Genomic DNA, 19,015 nt, shown 5'->3' with positions numbered 1-19,015 from the left:
TGGCAGTGAATGGCCTGCAGGGCAGGCCTGCCTGTCACACAGTGGACAGACACTCAATAAATGCCCTTGAATGGAGGGCAGATGGGGAAATCATTGGGCAACTGCAGTACAATGTGCTGAGTTCTCCCTACGTGCTGGAATGCGGAGAGCTTGTCCTTGAAAGCTCTAGAGTGGGGAGCAAAGGAATAGACCTCCCCCAGCCCCCAGCCCCCAGCTCAAAAGACAAAAGCTCAGCAAACTGAATTCAAGTGGCAGGTTCCAAGCAGCACAGGCGTTGTCAAGCCCCCATAAATGAATTTTTGCACTTTCAGAAGCACCTGCTCCCAACCCCAGGGAAACCCTCTTGCCCTGAGTCCCCTCCAGGGAAGGCTCCTTTACAGTCTCAGTCACCTGTCTCAGGTATTCTCCCATAGGGCAGTATTTCCTTCTCTCTAACCTGCATCCCTCCTGCTGTAATTTGAAATATGCCGTTTAGCTGGCTTCTCACTCCTCAGACCACTGGCACGTTCAAATGTGTCACAGAAAGGTAAACTGCGGCAGCCAGCCTCCAAGGCGGCCCCCAGTGTGTCTCGCCTCCTGGTATGCTCACCCTTCTGCAGTCCCCTCCCACAATGAACTGGTTGATATACCAATTGGATATTATAGAAAAGATGGTATATGACTTCTGAAGCTAAGTCATCAAAGGCACTGGTGGCTTCAGCCTTTGTCTCCTGGATCACTCGGTCTAGGGGAAGCCAGTTACCATGTCATGAGGACACTCAAGCAGCCCAATACAGAGGGCCACGTAATGAACACCTGCCACCAGCCAGCACAAAGTTGACTGGCGCACAACTGAACCACCTTGGAAGCGTATCTTCCACCCCTGTCAGGCCTTCAGATGACTACAGCCCCAGCTACCGTGACTGCAACTTCATGAGACACCCAGAGTCCGAACCACCCAGTTACGTGGATGAATCCCCACTCATGAATCCCTGACCCACAGAAACTATGTGAGAGAATAATTCTGTACTTGTTTTAAACTGTTAAGTTTTAGAGTAATTTGTTATGCAGCTACAGCTAACTAATACAGAAACCAGAGCACAGGATCCCTCAGAAAGCAAGAGGCCAAAGGCTGATGCTGCGAACAAAGACCAGAGGCCCTCCCCTGGGTCCTTCCTTGCTCCCTGGGTACCTGCATATTCCTCTCTGTAACTCCTTCTTCCCGTTCCTTACCCTACCAAGCAATTAGTCATCCAAAGAGGCTGCTGAATCCCAATCTTCCTCCCACACCACTGCACCAGTTCCAACCAGTTATCCTTCCCTGGGCCCCCTCTCCCCACCAGCCTTGTCTCCTTTCAATCCACAGAGTCACAGGCCATTCTCAAGTACAAACTGATCACATTGTACCCCTGCTTAGACCCTCTGTCTAGCTCCTCAACACACTTATAAGGCCCTACATGGCCTAGTCTTGCCTCTACCTCCAGCCACTGCCACTAAAGAGATCTGTTCCTGCCCCACCAAACTCCCCACACAGACTTCGAGTCTACAAGGTTCAGGTCTGGAATGGTGAGCTCATATACATCCTTCAAGGCCCAGTTCAAAATGTCCCTCCCTGGATAATTCAAAGATGGTCCCTCTCTGCTCTGTGCTCCAAGAATCCTCAGCCCACAACGCTTGGAAAGTGCTTGTCACCTTGGAGGACTAAGTATTCCTTTATTATTGGTTCTCCCCCACATTCAACTGCTTTAAGAGAGAAAGGGAGGTCCTGTTCAACTTTGCAGCTTTGTATCCTGCCCCATTCCCTAGCACTGGGTCTGGCATAGATGGGCTCAATAAATGTATAGTAAATTTCAAACTGGAAGGATTCTCCCCAGCCTAAACCCCTGGAACCAGGACTGACACTCTGGGGCAACAGAAAAGACACAAGTGAGGGTCGGGGAGCCTCACTCTTCAGCTCCACCCCCTGCTGGGAGAAGGCAGGTGGGGACCATAGTCAGTCTTCCCAAGTGCTTCAGGACAAACACCACCTATGATCAAGCCTAGTGGGAGCACTAAAGGAGTTAACTGATCCTTCATCCATTCGTCCATGGGTCCTGCTCTCCACCTACCCACTTACCTACCTGGCTTCATGTACATTGGCTCTCAGCTCAGATGCAGGTCACACACCAGCTCTGTGATCTGGGGCAAGTTACTTAACCACTCTGAGCCTTCATCCCTTCATCTCGAAAATGGGGGTAATAATAGCATCTACATCACAGAGTTGTGAGAATTAAATGAGTTAATATACGTGGCCAGCCCAGAGTACATTCTGTATAAGGATTAGCTATATCAGCCGCATCTCCATCACCTTCGTGATTGTTATTATATGGAAGAGCCCCGAGTCAGGAGAGCTGGGTTCTAGTCCTGACTGCTATCAGAGCTGTGTGACCTGAAGCAAGTCACTCCCCTCTCTGAGTCTCAGACTCCTGCTCAGAAAATAAGGCAGCCAACTGGCAGCCTCCAGGGTAGATTGGGCCTGCACGCTTGTCTTCATTAACCGGCTCAGTGGTTAAGTCACAAGGCAAGAATTCTTCTCTTAGTTGGAGTGCCTTCCAGCAGAGCAGCTCTCTCCGGATCCCTGGGGCCCCCACCAGGGCCTGCTGTCCACACTCACTTGCCTGCTTTTCTCTGAAGGCCCTTGCATTTCCGACCCCTGGAACAGATGGTCTGCAAGCTCTCTTCCAGCTGTGAGAGTGTGTGTATAACCCCAGCCAGTCCCTCCATCATAGTCACCACCCACCACTTCCTCCCCACAACCAACAAAGGGGGGAACCCAGGTTCCAACCCTGAAAACATCCCAAACGCTGTTGAGGAAACACCCGGTTGACAGGGATGCCCACTCCACAGGGTACCATTTCTCGTTGCGGGGAAACGAGGGCAGGAAAACTCCAGCCTCCCCCTCCTGGCATCCCTCAGATGCCTGAGTCCTCCCTGGACACACATCTCATGATCCACCCCACCTGAGAAGACCATGGCCTTCCCTAGCTCCCACGGAAGGCTAGTGACCCTGCAAGATGAAGCCCCCTGGGGAGGGACCCTGTCAAACCAAAACTCCATGGAGCCCAGGAGCCCCACCTCAGCCCACGGGTGTCAACACTGCCCCCTCACAGCAGGGCCAGGCCAGCGGCCTGAGACGGAGGAGAAAGCACCATAGAGGGGAGGGGTCTGTAGGTTACCTGCAGGGGTGGGGCACTGCACCCCAACCCCAGCCCTTGGCCAACTCCTGCCTTGCTGGGCTGCCTGGACTCTCTCCTGGGGTGGCTTCCTGCCTCTCGGGAACACAGGAAGCCACATTGTTGGGATCTAAATGGCCTTTTCCTCCTGGCCTCGGGTCGGAAAATGAGCGCATAGCCTCGGTGTGCACCTGACCCCGGCGATAACTGCCTGCATGCGCGGCCGGCCTCCGCTCCTACCCCAGCTGGCAGAGACCTGCTCAGCCGCCCACCTGCCCACCAGGCCTCGCCGCCCTTCCCTGCCTTGCTTACTTCCGTAGCCTGGCCTGGAGGCATATGATGGTTTATATTAGGTGCCAACTTGGCTAGTCCATGGTACCCAGAGATTTGTTTAATATTCTTCTAGATGTTTCTGTGAATGGTTTGTTTTTTTGGATGAGATGAACATTTAAATCAGTAGATTCTGAGTAAAGCACATTCCCTGCCCTATGTGGGTGGGCCCCGTCCAATCAGTTGAAGGCCTGAACAACAAAGACTGATCTCCCCAGGCAAGAAGGCATTCTGCCAGCTTTTGGACTTGAACTGCAACTCTTCCCTGGGTCTCCAACCTGACCGTCTGCCCTGCAGATTTTGGACTTGCCAAGTCTCTACAATCATGTGAGCCAGTTCCTTATAATGAATATCTGTCTATCTATCTACCTACTTACCTATCTATCCTGTTGTCCTGTTTCTCTGGAGAACCCTAATGCAAGGTGACTCCGGGGCTGGTCGCGGGGGAGTGGGTATGGGGCGGCTCTGAAGTTGAAGCACGAAGAAACCTTCCAGGTCATCCCATCCAGTGGTTTTCAAGCTCTTGTTTTGGCAGCCAAAATCCTGATGCAGCTGGACTCTTACATGGAATCTCAGTGATATTGGTTGGCACTTACTGAACGCTTGTTATGTGCCAGGATCTGTTCTGAGCACTTTACATATATTATCTCAGGCAATCCCCACGGTAGCCCAAGGCGGGAGGTTTGCCGTGTGTCCCGTTTTAAAGGCGAGGCAACTAAGGCAGAGAAAGGTGAAACAGTCTGCCTCAGTTCTCACTGGTAAGAGCTGGGATTTGAATCTAGGATGTCTGAGCCAAGTGCAAGACCCCCACACCATCCTGCTTCCTGATATATTTAACTCCTAAAACCAGAGCTGCTCTGATTAAAGTGGGCAGGGGTTCCAGGGCCCCAGGTCCTTAAGCCTGCCCTTGGGTTTCCCCCTTTTTCCTACCCCCTCGGGCCCCTAAAGAACCCTACAGCTCCTTTGGAATATGGTTAAGAACCTCTGATCTAGTCCAACCCCTCATTTAGAGAACCAGGAAAACCAGGCCCAGAGAGGTTAATTGTCTCACCCAAGGTCACACAACCACGCAGGGGGAAGCCAGGACTGGAAAACAGCATCTTCCCACCCTACCAGGCTGCTTCCAGTGACTCCAAGAAGGGAGTGACTCAGACACAGGGTAGAAGCTGGGATCCCCAGTAAAGAGAAAGCTCCCTGAAACAAGGTTTCCCCAAATCCAACCAGTGAGGGCTTCTAGATAGACTTCTCCCATTAAGGCACGTTTCCACCCTGGGGAAACTGCAGGTAACTGCCCCCACCTTCCAAGCTGACCAGAAACATTAAGAAGGGGAGTACTCTAAGTCTGGGCCCCAATCCAGATCCAGATGGCAGGCCTTGGGCCCTTGAGCTGGCATTCTGGTCTCTTCCCTTGGGTTTCAGCCTGGTGGGAGGCTAGGGCCCTTGGGCAAGGCCCTAGACTCCCTAGAGCACTGCTCCCAGAGACCTGTGGGAAACCCTCTGTTTGAACTGAAGAACTCCTACACATCCCTCAAGACCCAGCCTACATATGGATTCCCTCCTGAAGCTTGACAGGAAAATCTCTGCTGAGTCAGAGACAGCTTTTCACACACACCTCTGTGGCAGCTTTGCCACCGGGCTCTCTGACTGACAGCATGTCTGTCTTCCCAGGTCAGGGGCTGGGTCTTGGCACCAGTACCTGGCATGGCATCCAGCCCAGAGGTTCATGACTGTCAGATGGGTGTACACATACACACGGGGGTGGAGTGGCAGCCTACACTGGGAGGTTATTCAGGCTCTCCAGACTCCAACAAGAGAATTCTCCAGGACCCCCATGGTCTGGGCCTCAGTAGATATTCTTTTTTGTTGTTTCATTGGTCTGTTTATTTATTTATTTTTGGCTGTGTTGGGCCTTTGTTTCTGTGCGAGGGCTTTCTCTAGTCGTGGCAAGCGGGGGCCACTGTTCATCGCGATGCGCGGGCCTCTCACTATCGTGGCCTCTCCTGTTGCGGAGCACAGGCTCCAGACGCGCAGGCTCAGTAGTTGTGGCTCACGGGCCCAGTTGCTCCGCGGCATGTGGGACCTTCCCAGACCAGGGCTTGAACCCGTGTCCCTTGCATCGGCAGGCAGATTCTCAACCACTGCGCCACCAGGGAAGCCCTCAGCAGATATTCTTGGTCCAAACCCTTATCTATAGATGAGGAAACTGAGGTTCAAGCGGTGAAGGGATTTATCTGAGGTCACCTGGCCTGTGAGTGGCAGGCCCAGAAGTCGAGGCTGGGCCACTGACAAAGGCCCCAGGCCTCTTCTCCTCCAGTTGTCTCATCCATCTCTGTCTCCGCACAGGGAGCCTTTGTCCTGACACTAGTGCTCACTTTACAGCCACACACAGAACCTCAGTGCCCCTCACAAGCACCCCTCAAGAGACGAGGACAGGGTTTACTATTAACCCCGCAATACACAGGAGGAAACAGACTCAGCACAGCAGAAGACCAGCCGCAGTCTCACGACCACCTCTTTGCCTGTACATCCGTCACGCTTACACCCACATGTCCACACACCTTCGTTCTTGGTCTGCCTTGTTCACCTTTGAGTCTCCCAGAACCAGAACTAGACCCCAGGTTCCTTGACTCTCTTCCCGACCCCGTCTCCCACCCCACCCCCTTCAGCCATAGTCCATTAAACAGTGAAATGCAGTAGGATGGGGAGCTATGGGGCAGGGCAGCCAGTGGGAGACAGGAACATGCCCCCGTCTCTCTAGATCTGGGAAGGTGTCCTCACTGCCCCTGTCTGCAGCAAAATTCCCTCAGCTTTGCAAGCCCCATGGAGACTGTGAATGCAGGGCCTTGACATTCGACCCAGAACCCCCAGCCACGAATCCAGAGGGTCACCATGGTGCAGCCGGAGACTTGAAGACTGGAAGAGGAACCAGAGAGCACAGCAAACCCTTTGGATTGGCCTTGGTGAACGGCCCCCTCAGCCAGAGAACAACCTGTACAACTATATCTGGTGGCCCTGGATGGATGGATGGATGGATGGATGGATGGAGGAAGGGAGAGAGGGAAGGATAAGGGGGATCTCATGCCAACACAACCTCCTGGTTCCAAAGCACAGAGAGTTGGCACACTCCTGCATCTCCCACCAGTAAGCCCAGTGGCCCCAACCCTGCCCCCAAGCCTAGTGACCCCAACCCTCTTGCTGGGGATACACATGTGGCCTGTATAGCTGGGAGTCTTCTGTCTTCCCTTGTGGGGCTGGGGGTCCCTGGTCCTTCCATGGCCCAGTCCTGACACCTGGTGGTGCCTCTGGAGAGCGGGCCAGGCTTTTTTCCCTCTTCTTCCCACTAACTCACCCAGAGCGGCCACCCCAGCCTGGCAGCCCACTGGCCACCTACCCTCCACTCCGGTTCACACCAGCAGGGCCAGGCTCTGAACCAGGTGAGAGCGGGGTCATCTCTGCTTGCCTTGGGAGCCTTCCATGCACATGGGGTCAAATCCCCTCCTCAACCCGGGCCCTCAAGCCAGGTCATCTGGGGAAGTTAGGACCACAGACGATCACAGAATATGCGGCCAGAGGTGTGCCCAAGGTCACGCAGTGAGAGTGCCGGACTTCCTTACACCCCCAGCCCTGTGCTGCCTCCTATCAGAGCTGTGTCAGAGTCACTGCGGGGAAGGGAAGGTGCATTGGGCGAGGAAGGAAGGAACGGGGCGGGGGGGCTAACATGAGCAGGTTCAAGGGACGGGATGAGGTGGAGGTGGTGACGGAAGCAAAAGGCAAAACCCCAGCCTAGGCAACGCCTCCCCGGCTTCTCCCAGCTCCGACCCGAAACCACCACCCGCGCCAGCCAGGACTCTTGGGAGGAGGGTGCCACCGTGTGGCTAATTTTGGTATGGCATAAATTCCTGTCGGGCCCCCTAAATTCAGTCTGGGTGTGTCCCAGTCCTGCAATTAAGGACCATAAAATTCTGCCCTTGGCCCGAAAGGCTTTGCCTGGAATGCCCCCCACATGCACACGCACACACACACACTTCCATCCACCCTCTCCAACCTCCAACACGAGGCCGCGCAGCCGCGGGAAGGGGCGTGCGCTGTCTTCAGGGAGCGGGGGCTCCCAAGGCTAAACCCAGGGACCTGACATCGAGGCCCTCCGGAAGCTGGTGCGGAGGCGGGCTGAGAGGGCGGGTCAGGATGCCAGAGGCAGAGGGGCAGCCGTCAGCTGCACGGGTCAGAGAGGCTCAGCGACTCAAGCTGCATGGAGGGGGGAGTGCTGGTGACTGATGGGAGGTGGGGGTGAGAGACAGGGAGGCATCTGGTGGGGCAACTGGGTGGGTGACGGTGTCAGTCGCTGAGACTGGGTGCAGAGGCCTCCTTCTGATTTCACAGTGTGACCTGGGGCAAGACACCAACTCCTCCGGCAGCTGTGACAGCCAAGCCCAGGCCGTTCCAGGAGCACATGAGAACAGGGATTACAAAAGCCTGCCGTTCAGCAGGCCCTCCCCCGAGGCTAACTGGGGGCCTCTTAAACTCACCCCTAAGCTGCCACAAGGGCAGGACCGTGGCTTGGCATCTTTGCAGTACTCCTGGTGCCAGGCACACCCCCCACACACACCTTCCACAGGCCCTCCACGTGCCGACCACACGCCATCCACGTGCCAACCACATGACATCTGCAGGCCAACCATACCCCCTCACACGCCCTCCACACGCCAGCCACTCACCATCCACCTGCCACCACATAATATCCATGTCTTCCCTAAGCCATTCACATGCCACCTGTATGCCATCCACACATAAGCTACATGCCATTTCCATGCCACCCTTCGCCTGCCATGTGCCATCCACACATACCCACATGCTTGCTATCCGTGTGCTCAGCATCCCCTCCCAAATGAGAACCAGGCGCCAAGTCAGGACCCCAAGGACATCCCAGCCTGACCCGGGCCTCGGGCACCTCACTCCCGTGAAGACGCGCTCCCCATCCCCCGTGGCCCAGCCAGCTGCTCACCTTTGCAGGTGCAACCCTCCCGGGTGATGACCTGTCGGCAGATCCCACAGGGCTTCACCTTCTTGAAGGTCTTCACCTTGAAGTGGTGAGTCTTGGGGGCCTCCAGGTCCTCTGGCTGTGGGAGGAGAGGCAGAGTGATCAGGCCGGGCTCCTCGGGAAAGAGCCAGGGGACCAGGGGAGAAGCAGGCAAGCACTGGGGGAAAGGAGAGGTGAGAGCCCCTTCAGCTGTGAAAGGCCCGAGCCCATTTATGGGAGGAGGTGCCCAGGGAAAGAGAAAGCTGTGGGTGCGACCCAGACTCCCAGTCAGAGGTGGGGTCAGACAACAGTCGAAACCCCCAGCCCCCTCCATGGATTCTTAGTCACTTTTCTGATTTAGTTTATTAGCAAAGTGCACTCATTTTAAATGTATCGCTCAATAGAGTTTGACACACGTATGCCCCATGGACCCACACCCCAGGAGGCTCCCTCGTGGCCGTCCCAGTCAATATCACCCCAAGGTAAATACTACTGTGACTTCTATCACCAAAGATCCATTTTGACAGGTTTTTAAGCTTCATATGAATGGAATTATACAGTATATACTCCTGTGTCTGCTTCTCTGACTCAGCAAGAATGTGGGAGATTCATCCCTGTGCTCACAGAGCAGCAGCTCCCTCCTTTTTGCTGCTGCATAGTACTCCACCGTGTGCATGCAACTGACTCATTCATTCATCCTACTGCTGATGGCCCTCGACCTTTTACCCATGTCCCCGAGTGCCATGCCCCACAGTTTTCTCTCTCTCACCCTCACTACCACCCCGTGCTCCAGCCCAGAAGACTTCTTCCATCTTTATTTTTATTTACTATTCTTTACATTATGAAAATATCAATAGGTTAAATATCCTTTTTAAAACTACACCACCAGGGCTTCCCTGGTGGCGCAGTGGTTGAGAGTCCGACTGCCGATGCAGGGGACACGGGTTCGTGCCCCGGTCCGGGAAGATCCCACATGCCGCGGAGCAGCTGGGCCCATGAGCCATGGCCGCTGAGCCTGCGCGTCCAGAGCCTGTGCTCCGCAATGGGAGAGGCCACACCAGTGAGAGGCCCGTGTACCGCAAAAAACGAAAAAAAAAACTAAAATAGAACTACCATATGACCCAGCAATCCCACTACTGGGCATATACCCTGAGAAAACCATAATTCAAAAAGAGTCATGTACCACAATGTTCATTGCAGCTCTATTTACAATAGCCAGGACACGGAAGCAACCTAAGTAACCATCGACAGATGAATGGATAAAGAAGATGTGGCACATATATACAATGGAATATTATTCAGCCATAAAAAGAAATGAAATTGAGTTATTTGTAGTGAGTTGGATGGACCTAGAGTCTGTCATACAGAGTGAAGTAAGTCAGAAAGAGAAAAACAAATACCGTATGCTAACACATATATATGGAATCTCAAAAAAAAAAAAAATGGTACTGAAGAACCCAGGGGCAGGACAGGAATAAAGACGCAGACGTAGAGAATGGACTTGAGGACACAGGGAGGCAGAAGGGTAAGCTGGGACGAAGTGAGAGAGTGGCATGGACATATATAAACTCCCAAATGCAAAACAGATAGCTAGTGGGAAGCAGCTGCATAGCACAGGGAGATGAGTTCGGTGCCTTGTGACCACCTAGAGCGGTGGGATAGGGAGGGTGGGAGGGAAATGCAAGAGGGAGGGGATATGGGGATATAAGTATATGTATAGCTGATTCACTTTGTTATACAGCAGAAACTAACACAACATTGTAAAGCAATTATACTCCAATAAAGATGTTAAAATAAAAGAAAAACTACACCACCACACACATAGGATGAGAGGCGGGCTGGCAGTCCAAGCCTTCTCCGTGTCTGGCTAGCCACCACCCCACCACTAACAGGGGCCTCAGTTGCCCCCTCCAGACACCCTGAGGTTGGGCCCCACACCGCTTGTGACCACACATCTGAACACAGTCTAAGCCGCAAAGTCCTGCATCCACGCTGCTTAGGACCACCCTCTTCCCACCCGCAGCCCCCAGCCCAGGCACATGCTGGGAAGGCTCCCAGTTCAGAGGACTCCCGGGGAAGTCCTGCCCTGCCTGCAGGCACCTCACCCTGGTACCTATAACTGGATTCATTTCCCGGCTCCAGCAGCAGGGGGCAGCAGAGCACAGACACTGACGCTTCTCTGCCTGCAGCCCGCGCCCCACCCCCCAAAGGTACAGAGCTTTCCAATGCCCTCTGCACATGCAGGGACACACACAGACATGATCACAGACCAGGGAGAAGGTTCTCCTCCAAGTCCCCCTCCTACTACCCTGGTCCAAGCCTCCCCACTCTGCGTGTTCAGAGGACGGGTGGCAGCATCCCACAAACCCAGCATGTCCAGGACTCCCAGCTGAAGATCCTGTAGTGGTGAGTCCTGGGCAAAAGAGACAGAACCATGAGAGGCACGGAGAGAAAAACGGATAAAATAAGAGAGAAAGCAAGTAGGAAAAGAGGCAAAGAGATAGAGAGAGAAGTAGAGGGGGAGAGAGAGACAGAAAGAGTCAGAGACAGAGACAAGAGAGAGAAAGACAAAGAGAGACAGAGAGAGAAGACAGAGAAAGACAGGGAACAGCAACAGTCAGACAGAGAAGAAAAAAAAGAGGACCAAGATAAAGGCAGAGACAAAGACAGAGACAAACAAGCACACACAGAGAATGAGAGAGATTAGATAGAAACACACAGAGACTATAAAGGGAACCAGAGAATCAAAGGGGGACAGACAGACAAGAGGACACAGGAGCCAGCTTGAAGGGGCTCCTCAGATCTGAGAAGATCTGAGCATCAAAATACATAATGATAGTAATGGCTTAAATGAGTCCATACTGATATGTGAAATAAGTGAATACAGTCAAAGTCTGATGAGGAGTTACGAGTCTCAAAGCACCTCCCCACGTCATGCTTATAAATTACAAAGGGGAAAAAAGTAACTTTCCCTGGCACACTCCGCTTTAATCAAGTGATCAAAGCTAACGTCACCAGTAACAGGATGAGTGGAGATTGTGTGCCATGGAGGGGATGAGAACAGAACGTCACCTCTGCGATACTCCTGCCAAAGAGACACAAGCTGAATCCAGTCATGAGGAAGCATCAGACCAACCCAGGGGAGGGACAGTCCACAAATTAAGTGGCTCATAATAGTCCAAAGTGACAAGGTCACGAAAGTCAAGGAAAGGCTGAGGAGATTTCCAGACAGAAGGAGACTAAGGAGACATGACAACCAAATGCCACGGCTGATTCTGAACTGGATTCTTCCCACGCCCCCAAAGGACGCCATTAGGACAACTGGCCAAACTTCGGGGGTGTCTGCGGATGAGAAGGTCACGCATCAATGTCAATTTCCTGGCTTGGATGGCTGTGTTGGGTTAGGTAGGGAAAGTCCCTGTAGGAAAACAGGGAAGTATTCAGGGGTGGTAGGGCAACGTGTCAGCAACTTACTCTCAAATAGCTCAGGAAAAAAAAAAAAGTTCTTTGCACTGTATTTGCCACTTTTCTGAAGTTTTAGATTGTCTCAGAATTCAAGGAGACAGACTATTTGTCAAGACAGTAAGGAGGCAGGACGGAGCAGATATAAAGCCCAGAGCAGAGACCAGAGAGCAGAGAGCGTGGTGGAGTCAGGAGTGGGTACAAGAGACCAGCAATGCCCCCTGGTGGCTGAGCAAGGCAGCAGGACCTGGGTTCTGATATTCCAGACACTTCATTCCGGGAGCCATGCTTCCGGCTTCAGCTGGGGAAGGGGAGGGAGGCGGGGGGCGGTAGGCTGAGGGTCCAGCTCTGGACTTGACCCAGTGTCCCCCATCCCACAAGGAGGGGCAGGTGAATCCCCTCCTATTCTGAGGTCTCTCCTCCCCCGTTTTCCCATCTCTGCCCCTGGCTGGCAGCCTTCCAAATGATCTCTGTCACAGACATTCCAGGGAGGGGACCCAGTCCCACATCAACTGCAGCGGCCAAGGCCTAGGATAGGAGGAGAAGCAGGGAGGGGACTCGGGGTTCAATTTAAGGCCTGTCTGGAAGGGTGGGCAGGCAGGAAGCCCTAAAGCCCCATCATCTCAGGCCTAGTCTGCCCCCCGAAGCCTGCCTCTCCTACCCCACTAAGTCAGCAAAGCTCCCTGTGCTAGCTTATCCCCCAGCTTTCTCTGCCTACACCCCAAATCCAGCCCTTCCTCCAAAGCCCAGGGAAAGAGGCCTCCTCCCTAAAGCATAGTCATGGCAGTGGAATCTCCCCAGAGAGGGTCCAGGCTGTCCAGTAAACAGAGGAGACGTCCAGGCTGACAAGCAAACACCGGGCTTCCCCCCTGGGCCCTGGGCTTCCCTGCCCTGCCTGGCCAACTCCATAACGTCTGAGTTTACAAACTCTCCTCCCGCCCGGGCTTGGGGAACAGGAACCAGGTTCAGAAAACACACTCCCTGGCCTCGCTCAAGGCCTCCTTCAGCTGCCTCTGGGTGATGGCCCAGCACACTCCTACCCCTCACCCCTACCCTGTCCTGACTGTCTGGCTGATGGAGCACTGAGATGGGAGTCTAGAGACCTGCTTTCTAGGCCGGTGGCCTCACAGTCCCCAGATGAAAATAAGGGGTTCCGACAAGACAGCCTGAGTGTACACAGTGTAGGGGAAATAATGGGCCAGTTTGAGAGGAAGGGACTGTGGGATCTGGGGACTAGACGTGCTGCTGGCTACAGAGGGAGGGATGTCTAATGAGACATCACCCCTCCATGAGAGGCTGGGCAGCCCCGGTGGAAGTGAGGAGACCAGTTCGGCCACGCCCAGGAAAGTGACCCCGGATGTATAGCATCCCTGGCTATACACTGGGATGTCTGGTAATCTTGTGAAAAGTCATCCACAGAGGTCTGAAGCTTTGCTGGGATGATGGAGGAGAAAGTCTAGGATGGAACATCTTCACATATCTGAAGGAGCTGTCATTGTAAGGAGTTGCTGGGAAGTTACCAAAGGCAAAACAAAACCCAGTGGGCAGAAGCTGCCAGCACTTATGATTAGACTCAAGGGGGGAAAAGAACTTCCTAACCATCATATGTCAAGATCCAGAGGAGGAAGATAAACGAAGGTCTAGTACCTACCCTGCCCTCGCCCACGGTTACTCTGCAGGTACACGCAGAGGATGAGAAGGAGCCCATGAGGCACCCAGCTCAAGGGTAATGGCTTGTTATGACAATGACCATCATTTTCCCTGACAAGTGGCAGACAGCCTCACAAAGTGCACCCGGCCCCTCCCTTGCTGGATTCGCTCCTAACACACCTGGGGGAAACTCAGGACAGAAGAGGCCTGGCCGTGGCAGGAACTGCCTAGTCCTTCCAAAGCCTACCTCCCTCGAGAGCCAGAACCCAGAAGAGGGAAGGGGTCCCAGCCGAAGTCATTCTTCCCTACCCTCCAAACCCAGAGCCCTAGCCCTGCGACAAGCCCACCCAGCCTCGGAGGGCTTTCCTGGCCCTCTGGGGGATCTCTCCCTCCCACCCTCCGTTCACCAAGCTGCCTGTCAGAGGGGTGTGGCACGTCTGGCTCGGGCAGCCTTGGCAGGAGTCCTTGGTCTTGGGGTGGGAATGGCTGTTTGTTGGCTCCTCCCTGCCCCCTGGGGCAAAGCACAGTGGGGTGGGGGTGGTGATGAAGGGGGACTGATAACCCTAGGGTCCTCCAGCTCATAAGCTCCTGCCGCCTCCCAAAGAAAATTCCCCAGCCCAGCCCCACCAGGTTCCCTGCGCCCCACACTAGGAGACCTGGATGATGAGGCCAGAGGGCAGAAGTCTACGAGCTAGTGAGCCTTGGGAAAGAGAGTCACTGAAAAGCAGGCCTAGGACAGACTTGGAGGGTCATTCAGTCCTCTCCCTGCCTCCCGGCCATCCACCCCTCCATGTCTCATCACCTTGCATTGGGATGCCAGGACCTGGCTGGGATCAGTGGTCACTTCTATGGGGAAGACTGTGGGACTCCCAATGGAGCTGCAGGCTGGCGACTGGGAGCCCCCGCCGCCCCAGCCCCTCAAACACAAGCTCCTTGCAACCCCACCTCACCTTCATGTACACACGGAAGTTCCTTACCACCACCAGCCCCGCCATCCCCTAGCCAGCTAATGGCCGCACCATGTTCTTGGTCGCCCCGGGTGGAAAACTCTGAGTCACTCTCAACCCCTCCCGGCTCCACCCTCCAACCCAACCAGTTGCCAGACTCCGCAAACGCTGCTCCCTAAATATTCTTGCGGCCTCCTGTGCTTTTCATTCCACTGCCTTTGCCTATCGGAGGCCCCGTCTCTTTTGTCCGGAGCTATTGCAACAGCCTCCGGCCTCCTGCCCCAAGACACTGGACCTTTCCTCCCCACACAGCCTCTAAGGAACACAGCTCTATGGGGTCACCCCCACTCACCCCAATATGCTTCCATGCCTTCCCAGGCACCCAAGTTAAGACCTGCACTCCCTCAAGTCAGCAAGAAAGCAGCCTTGGTCCATACCCCACCCACCCGGCCATCTCAATCCCCTTGCCCCACTCCCCAACTCCCTACCCTGCATCCACCTCTGAGCCTCTGCTCTGCTCTTCTCTCTTCCCAGCATGCCTTCCTCCCTCTCAGCTTGTCAAGCTTCTAGGCATCCTTGAAGGCCTCATTCAAACCTCATCCCCGCAGGGAGATGACCCCAGATACCCACCCCCGACCTCTTTCAAAATCAATCTCCCCACCCCGTCTTCTTTTTTCACCATGAAAATTTTAAAAGCTCCGGAAAAGATGAATACGCCTATGCCCTTGGCCCTGATTCACCGCTTCCATGCTCTGTCTCTGTCCCCTAACTCAGCCCAACATAATCACCGCCCTCGGGAAATCTGACATCGATACGATAGCATTATCTAATCTTCAGTAACATATTCTAATTTCCCCTTTTGCCACAATAACACCCATTACAGCTGGGTCTGCGTTTGTTTTTATTTTGGACTCAGGATCCAGGCAAGATCTTGTATTACATTTAGTTGCTGGGTTTCTTTCCTCTTCTTTCCTGTGGACACATTACTCCACCTTATGATTTCCCTTTTATGACACTGACTTTTTTGAAGAGTCCAGGCGGTTCTGCAGAATGTCCCTCAGTATCTGGATTTGTCTGGTCATTTCCTCATGATTCGACGCAGGGGAAGGGCTGCCCAACGCCACTTCCTTTCCTCAGTCGCACGTGCTTGGTGCCCCGTCTCAACACTGTGCAATCTGACTGGTCCCTGCTGCCCCACTTGTTAGCTAGGTAACCCCGGGCAAGTCGCTTCCCCTGTCTGCCTCACTTTACTGATCTGTTAAGTGGGCTAATCATAGCAACTGCCCATAGGTTGCGACAATGCCTGAAAACACGCTGGAACAGCGCCTGACACACAGTAAGCGCTCCCCAGAATCGGGCTCTGATTCACGTTGTCACGCCTGTACGTGCGCTGGACTAGTCCGCCAGGTGCCCACATCTGCACGTGCTTCTGCTCCATGTCCCCTGTGTCCAGAACAGTGTGAGCCCGAAACAAGTCAGAAGGAGTCTGACCTTGGTTCACTCCAGTGTAATTACACCCACGCCCACTGTCCTGCCCTCAGGGGACAGAAGACGGGTTGAGGTGCTGGCATCGCCTGGCTGAGGAGAAAGCTCTCTGACACCGAGTAGCCCTGGATCTCCATGGGAGGAAGGATGCAGAGAGTGGCTTTAACTGAGCTCCCCACGTGACAGAGGAGCACGTGGAGGCTTGGGGGGTCCGGGATTCTACCTGGTGGCCCTCGGCCCACAACTCGGCTTCCTGAGCTGGACCATCTCTCGCCATCAGCCTGCTTCTCTCTCTCCCTCTCGCCTTGGCTCCTTCATAAACCACGTCCCAACGTTTTTGGGCATCAGGTCCCAGGTCCCTTTTTCGTGCTCTAACATGAAATCATCTCCTGGAGTGGGAGGGCACAGGGATGTGGAGAGCCTGAAGGGGTGGCATCAGCGAGGGGCTGGCAGATTCCCTCACTGGATCCTCACAACCACATCCTATGAGGAGGCTGAGGAACGTGCTCTGCGACACACAAGGAGGGCAGGATGGAACGAAGATTCAAATCCAGGTCTGTCTGAGACGGGGTCCCTCACCGTGGCACTGCCACCACTTCCAAGGGTGTGCCCACAGCTGCCGTCTGTGAGATCCGGAGGAGCCCCGGCAGTTGCGTCGTCAGGACCCCTCTGTCCAAAGGCCATCTACTGGCTGGTTTACCCCTCCTTATCCTTTGTCAATTATTCTTACTTCCCGCACTTGGATTTCTGAGGTCACAGCTTCATCTTTGGATCTAGTTTAAAGTTCACCTCCCAAGAGGTCTTTCCTGATATGTCCCTTCTCCCCCAATCTAGGCTAGGTCCCCCCTTACATGTCCCCACAGTTTCCCTCTTGGTAACACCCATCTTATTGTAATCATTTGCCCAATATCTGCAAGCTTCTTGAAGAAAGTCGGCACTCTATAACCACTGGTGAGATAGATGGACGGGAACATGGGTGGGTGGGTGTTGACCTGGCCGAATGACTGGATGGTTTCTTTGTCACAGTGCTTCCCTAACACCATTTCCTATCCTTAGGCTGCTGGCCACCAACCCCTCGACCCAGAGCTGCAAAGCCCCCGGCCCATACCCTTCCTCTTTTCAGAGCACTGAACCCAGTGGCCATGTGGCCCCTTGGACGGGCCACTTCCCCTCTGTGGGTCCCCCTCGCCTTGGCTAGAAACTGGAATTAGCCATCCCTTCCCTTCCCACCTCACAGAATTACAGTGAGGTTCAAATGAAATTGCCTAAGTCAGGGAAATGGACACAGGTAAGGCACAGAGAGGCTACGTGGCTGCCCAGACCACACACCCAGCATCCGCGCTCTGACCCTGTGCACGCTGCCTGCAGGAGAAGACCTGCACGTTCTGGGCCTTCACACCATCCTTACACCCCCTCCTGCCCTTCCCCGAAGTATTCCCAGAATGGAAAGCCCTGGATGGGGACGCAGAAGGGCCAGGTCCTAGTTCTGACTCTAACTTGCTGTGTGGCCTTGAAATGTGCCGTCATATAAAGAGAGCTAACATTTCTTGAGCTCTTACTGGGGGAGAAACGCTATTCGGAATGTATTGGCTCCTTTAAAACTTAACAATGCTATAGGTAGCTGGAGAAACCAACCGAGAAACAGATTGGAAGCCACAGAGCTTCCGAGTCACAGGGCCAGGATGAAACACAGGCACTGTGCTCTGGCCAGCCTGCCACACTGCCACTGAGCGTCCGCAGAAAAACAGTATGGTATTGCTCCCTGACTTTGTGCCTCAGACGCCATTTTGAAAAATTTTGCAAAGTGGGTGTTTTCTTTCGGACCCTGTCAGTGTCACGCAGCCCAGCCTAGCTCCCAAACGCGTGGCCAGGAGGCCCCCGGTGGGCACAGCCCTTACAGGCTAACAAAACTCCAAAGAGAGTGAGTTCAGGATGGAGGGGTCAGAGTGGGGTACACAGGGCAAGAACCGCACACCAGGAAACCGGGGGCTCACGCGGACCCTCTGACAAAAATGTGTGCTTAGCGCTGGGAAGGACACCAGCTCCAGAAAAGAGAACACTTCATTGTCTGCAGCTGGCCTCAGAGGTCAGCTTCAATGAGGTCCAGAAAAGTCACGTGACGAGCCCGAGGCCACGTGGCTTGCTCAGGGCAGGGCCAGGGCTGTACCTGGCCCCCAGGCATGCCTGTGGCTCCTTCAGCCCCATCTAATAAGCCCCTTCCCAGTTCCTGAAAACAGAATGAGCCCCTCCAGAAGGAAGGGCCTGCAGCTCTAACTCCATCGGTGTAACACCAAAAAGCCTCAATTAATAGGCATGTCATTATTTTCTAAATAAACCGTGCTTGAATATGTAATAGCGAATGGGAGCATTTGATGAGAAAATCAAGTTATGCATAATATATAGCTCGGCTCCTCAGCTAATAAAGTGATTTTTATTCCTAGAGCTTGTTAAAACTACGCATTAGAGATAGATTACTTCTTGGATGAAGTGTCTGCAGCTATTCCTGGGGAGATCCTCCCACACATCAGATCTGCAATACAGGGGATCCCGTGAGCCAAGAAGGAGGTTGTGGAGTGGGGGAGGGACCAGCATTTACTGAGCACCTACCGAGTGCCTGGGTACCTGGTCTTTTGACATACTTTGTCTCTGTCCTCACCCCAGCCAGACAAGGTGTGTATTATTCTCCCCACTTTATGGAATCAGGAAACTGAGGCTCAAGAAGGGAACTGCCGTACCCAAGGCTGTCCATCTGGTAAATGACAGAACTAGGATCTGAGCCTAGCCCTGCCTCGTGTCAAAGTCCACGCACTTCCCACCAGCAGGAGCCTCTCAAGGCGGAAGCAGCTCCCTTGTCAAGGTCTCCAGGACCTCCATGCCCCCTCTCCGGAACTGGCACCAGCTACCCCTCCCCTTCCTGCTACAAACTTACACCC

General features: G+C 54.0%; 1 protein-coding gene across 7 annotated transcripts in view; it reads right to left on the bottom strand.

The window, feature by feature from the left end:
* The window catches only part of TNS1 (tensin 1), a 190,851-nt gene extending 176,187 nt beyond the window's left edge, over nt 1-14,664 (bottom strand). For 4 of the 7 annotated variants that reach the window (XM_060152138.1, XM_060152140.1, XM_060152142.1 and 1 more), the window contains exons 1-2: nt 10,847-10,863; nt 8,524-8,638 (exon numbers count right to left, since the gene is read on the bottom strand). Coding sequence is in view for 1 of the 7 variants with exons in the window: in XM_060152144.1 (XP_060008127.1) it covers nt 8,524-8,638; nt 14,601-14,645 (160 nt within the window). In the remaining 6 variants the exon portion in view is untranslated. Of the gene's footprint in view, nt 1-8,523; nt 8,639-10,846; nt 10,864-14,600 lie in introns of those variants that run through there. The other 3 variants (XM_060152143.1, XM_060152145.1, XM_060152144.1) reach the window with 2 other exon arrangements.
* Between the last annotated feature and the right edge of the window lie 4,351 nt (nt 14,665-19,015).

The sequence above is a fragment of the Lagenorhynchus albirostris genome, chromosome 6 (genome assembly GCF_949774975.1).
Source record: "Lagenorhynchus albirostris chromosome 6, mLagAlb1.1, whole genome shotgun sequence".
In the NCBI taxonomy this organism is placed as follows: Eukaryota; Metazoa; Chordata; class Mammalia; order Artiodactyla; family Delphinidae; genus Lagenorhynchus; species Lagenorhynchus albirostris.
The sequence above is the reverse complement of the archived record's forward strand: the minus strand, read 5'-3'. Positions and strand labels throughout refer to the sequence as shown.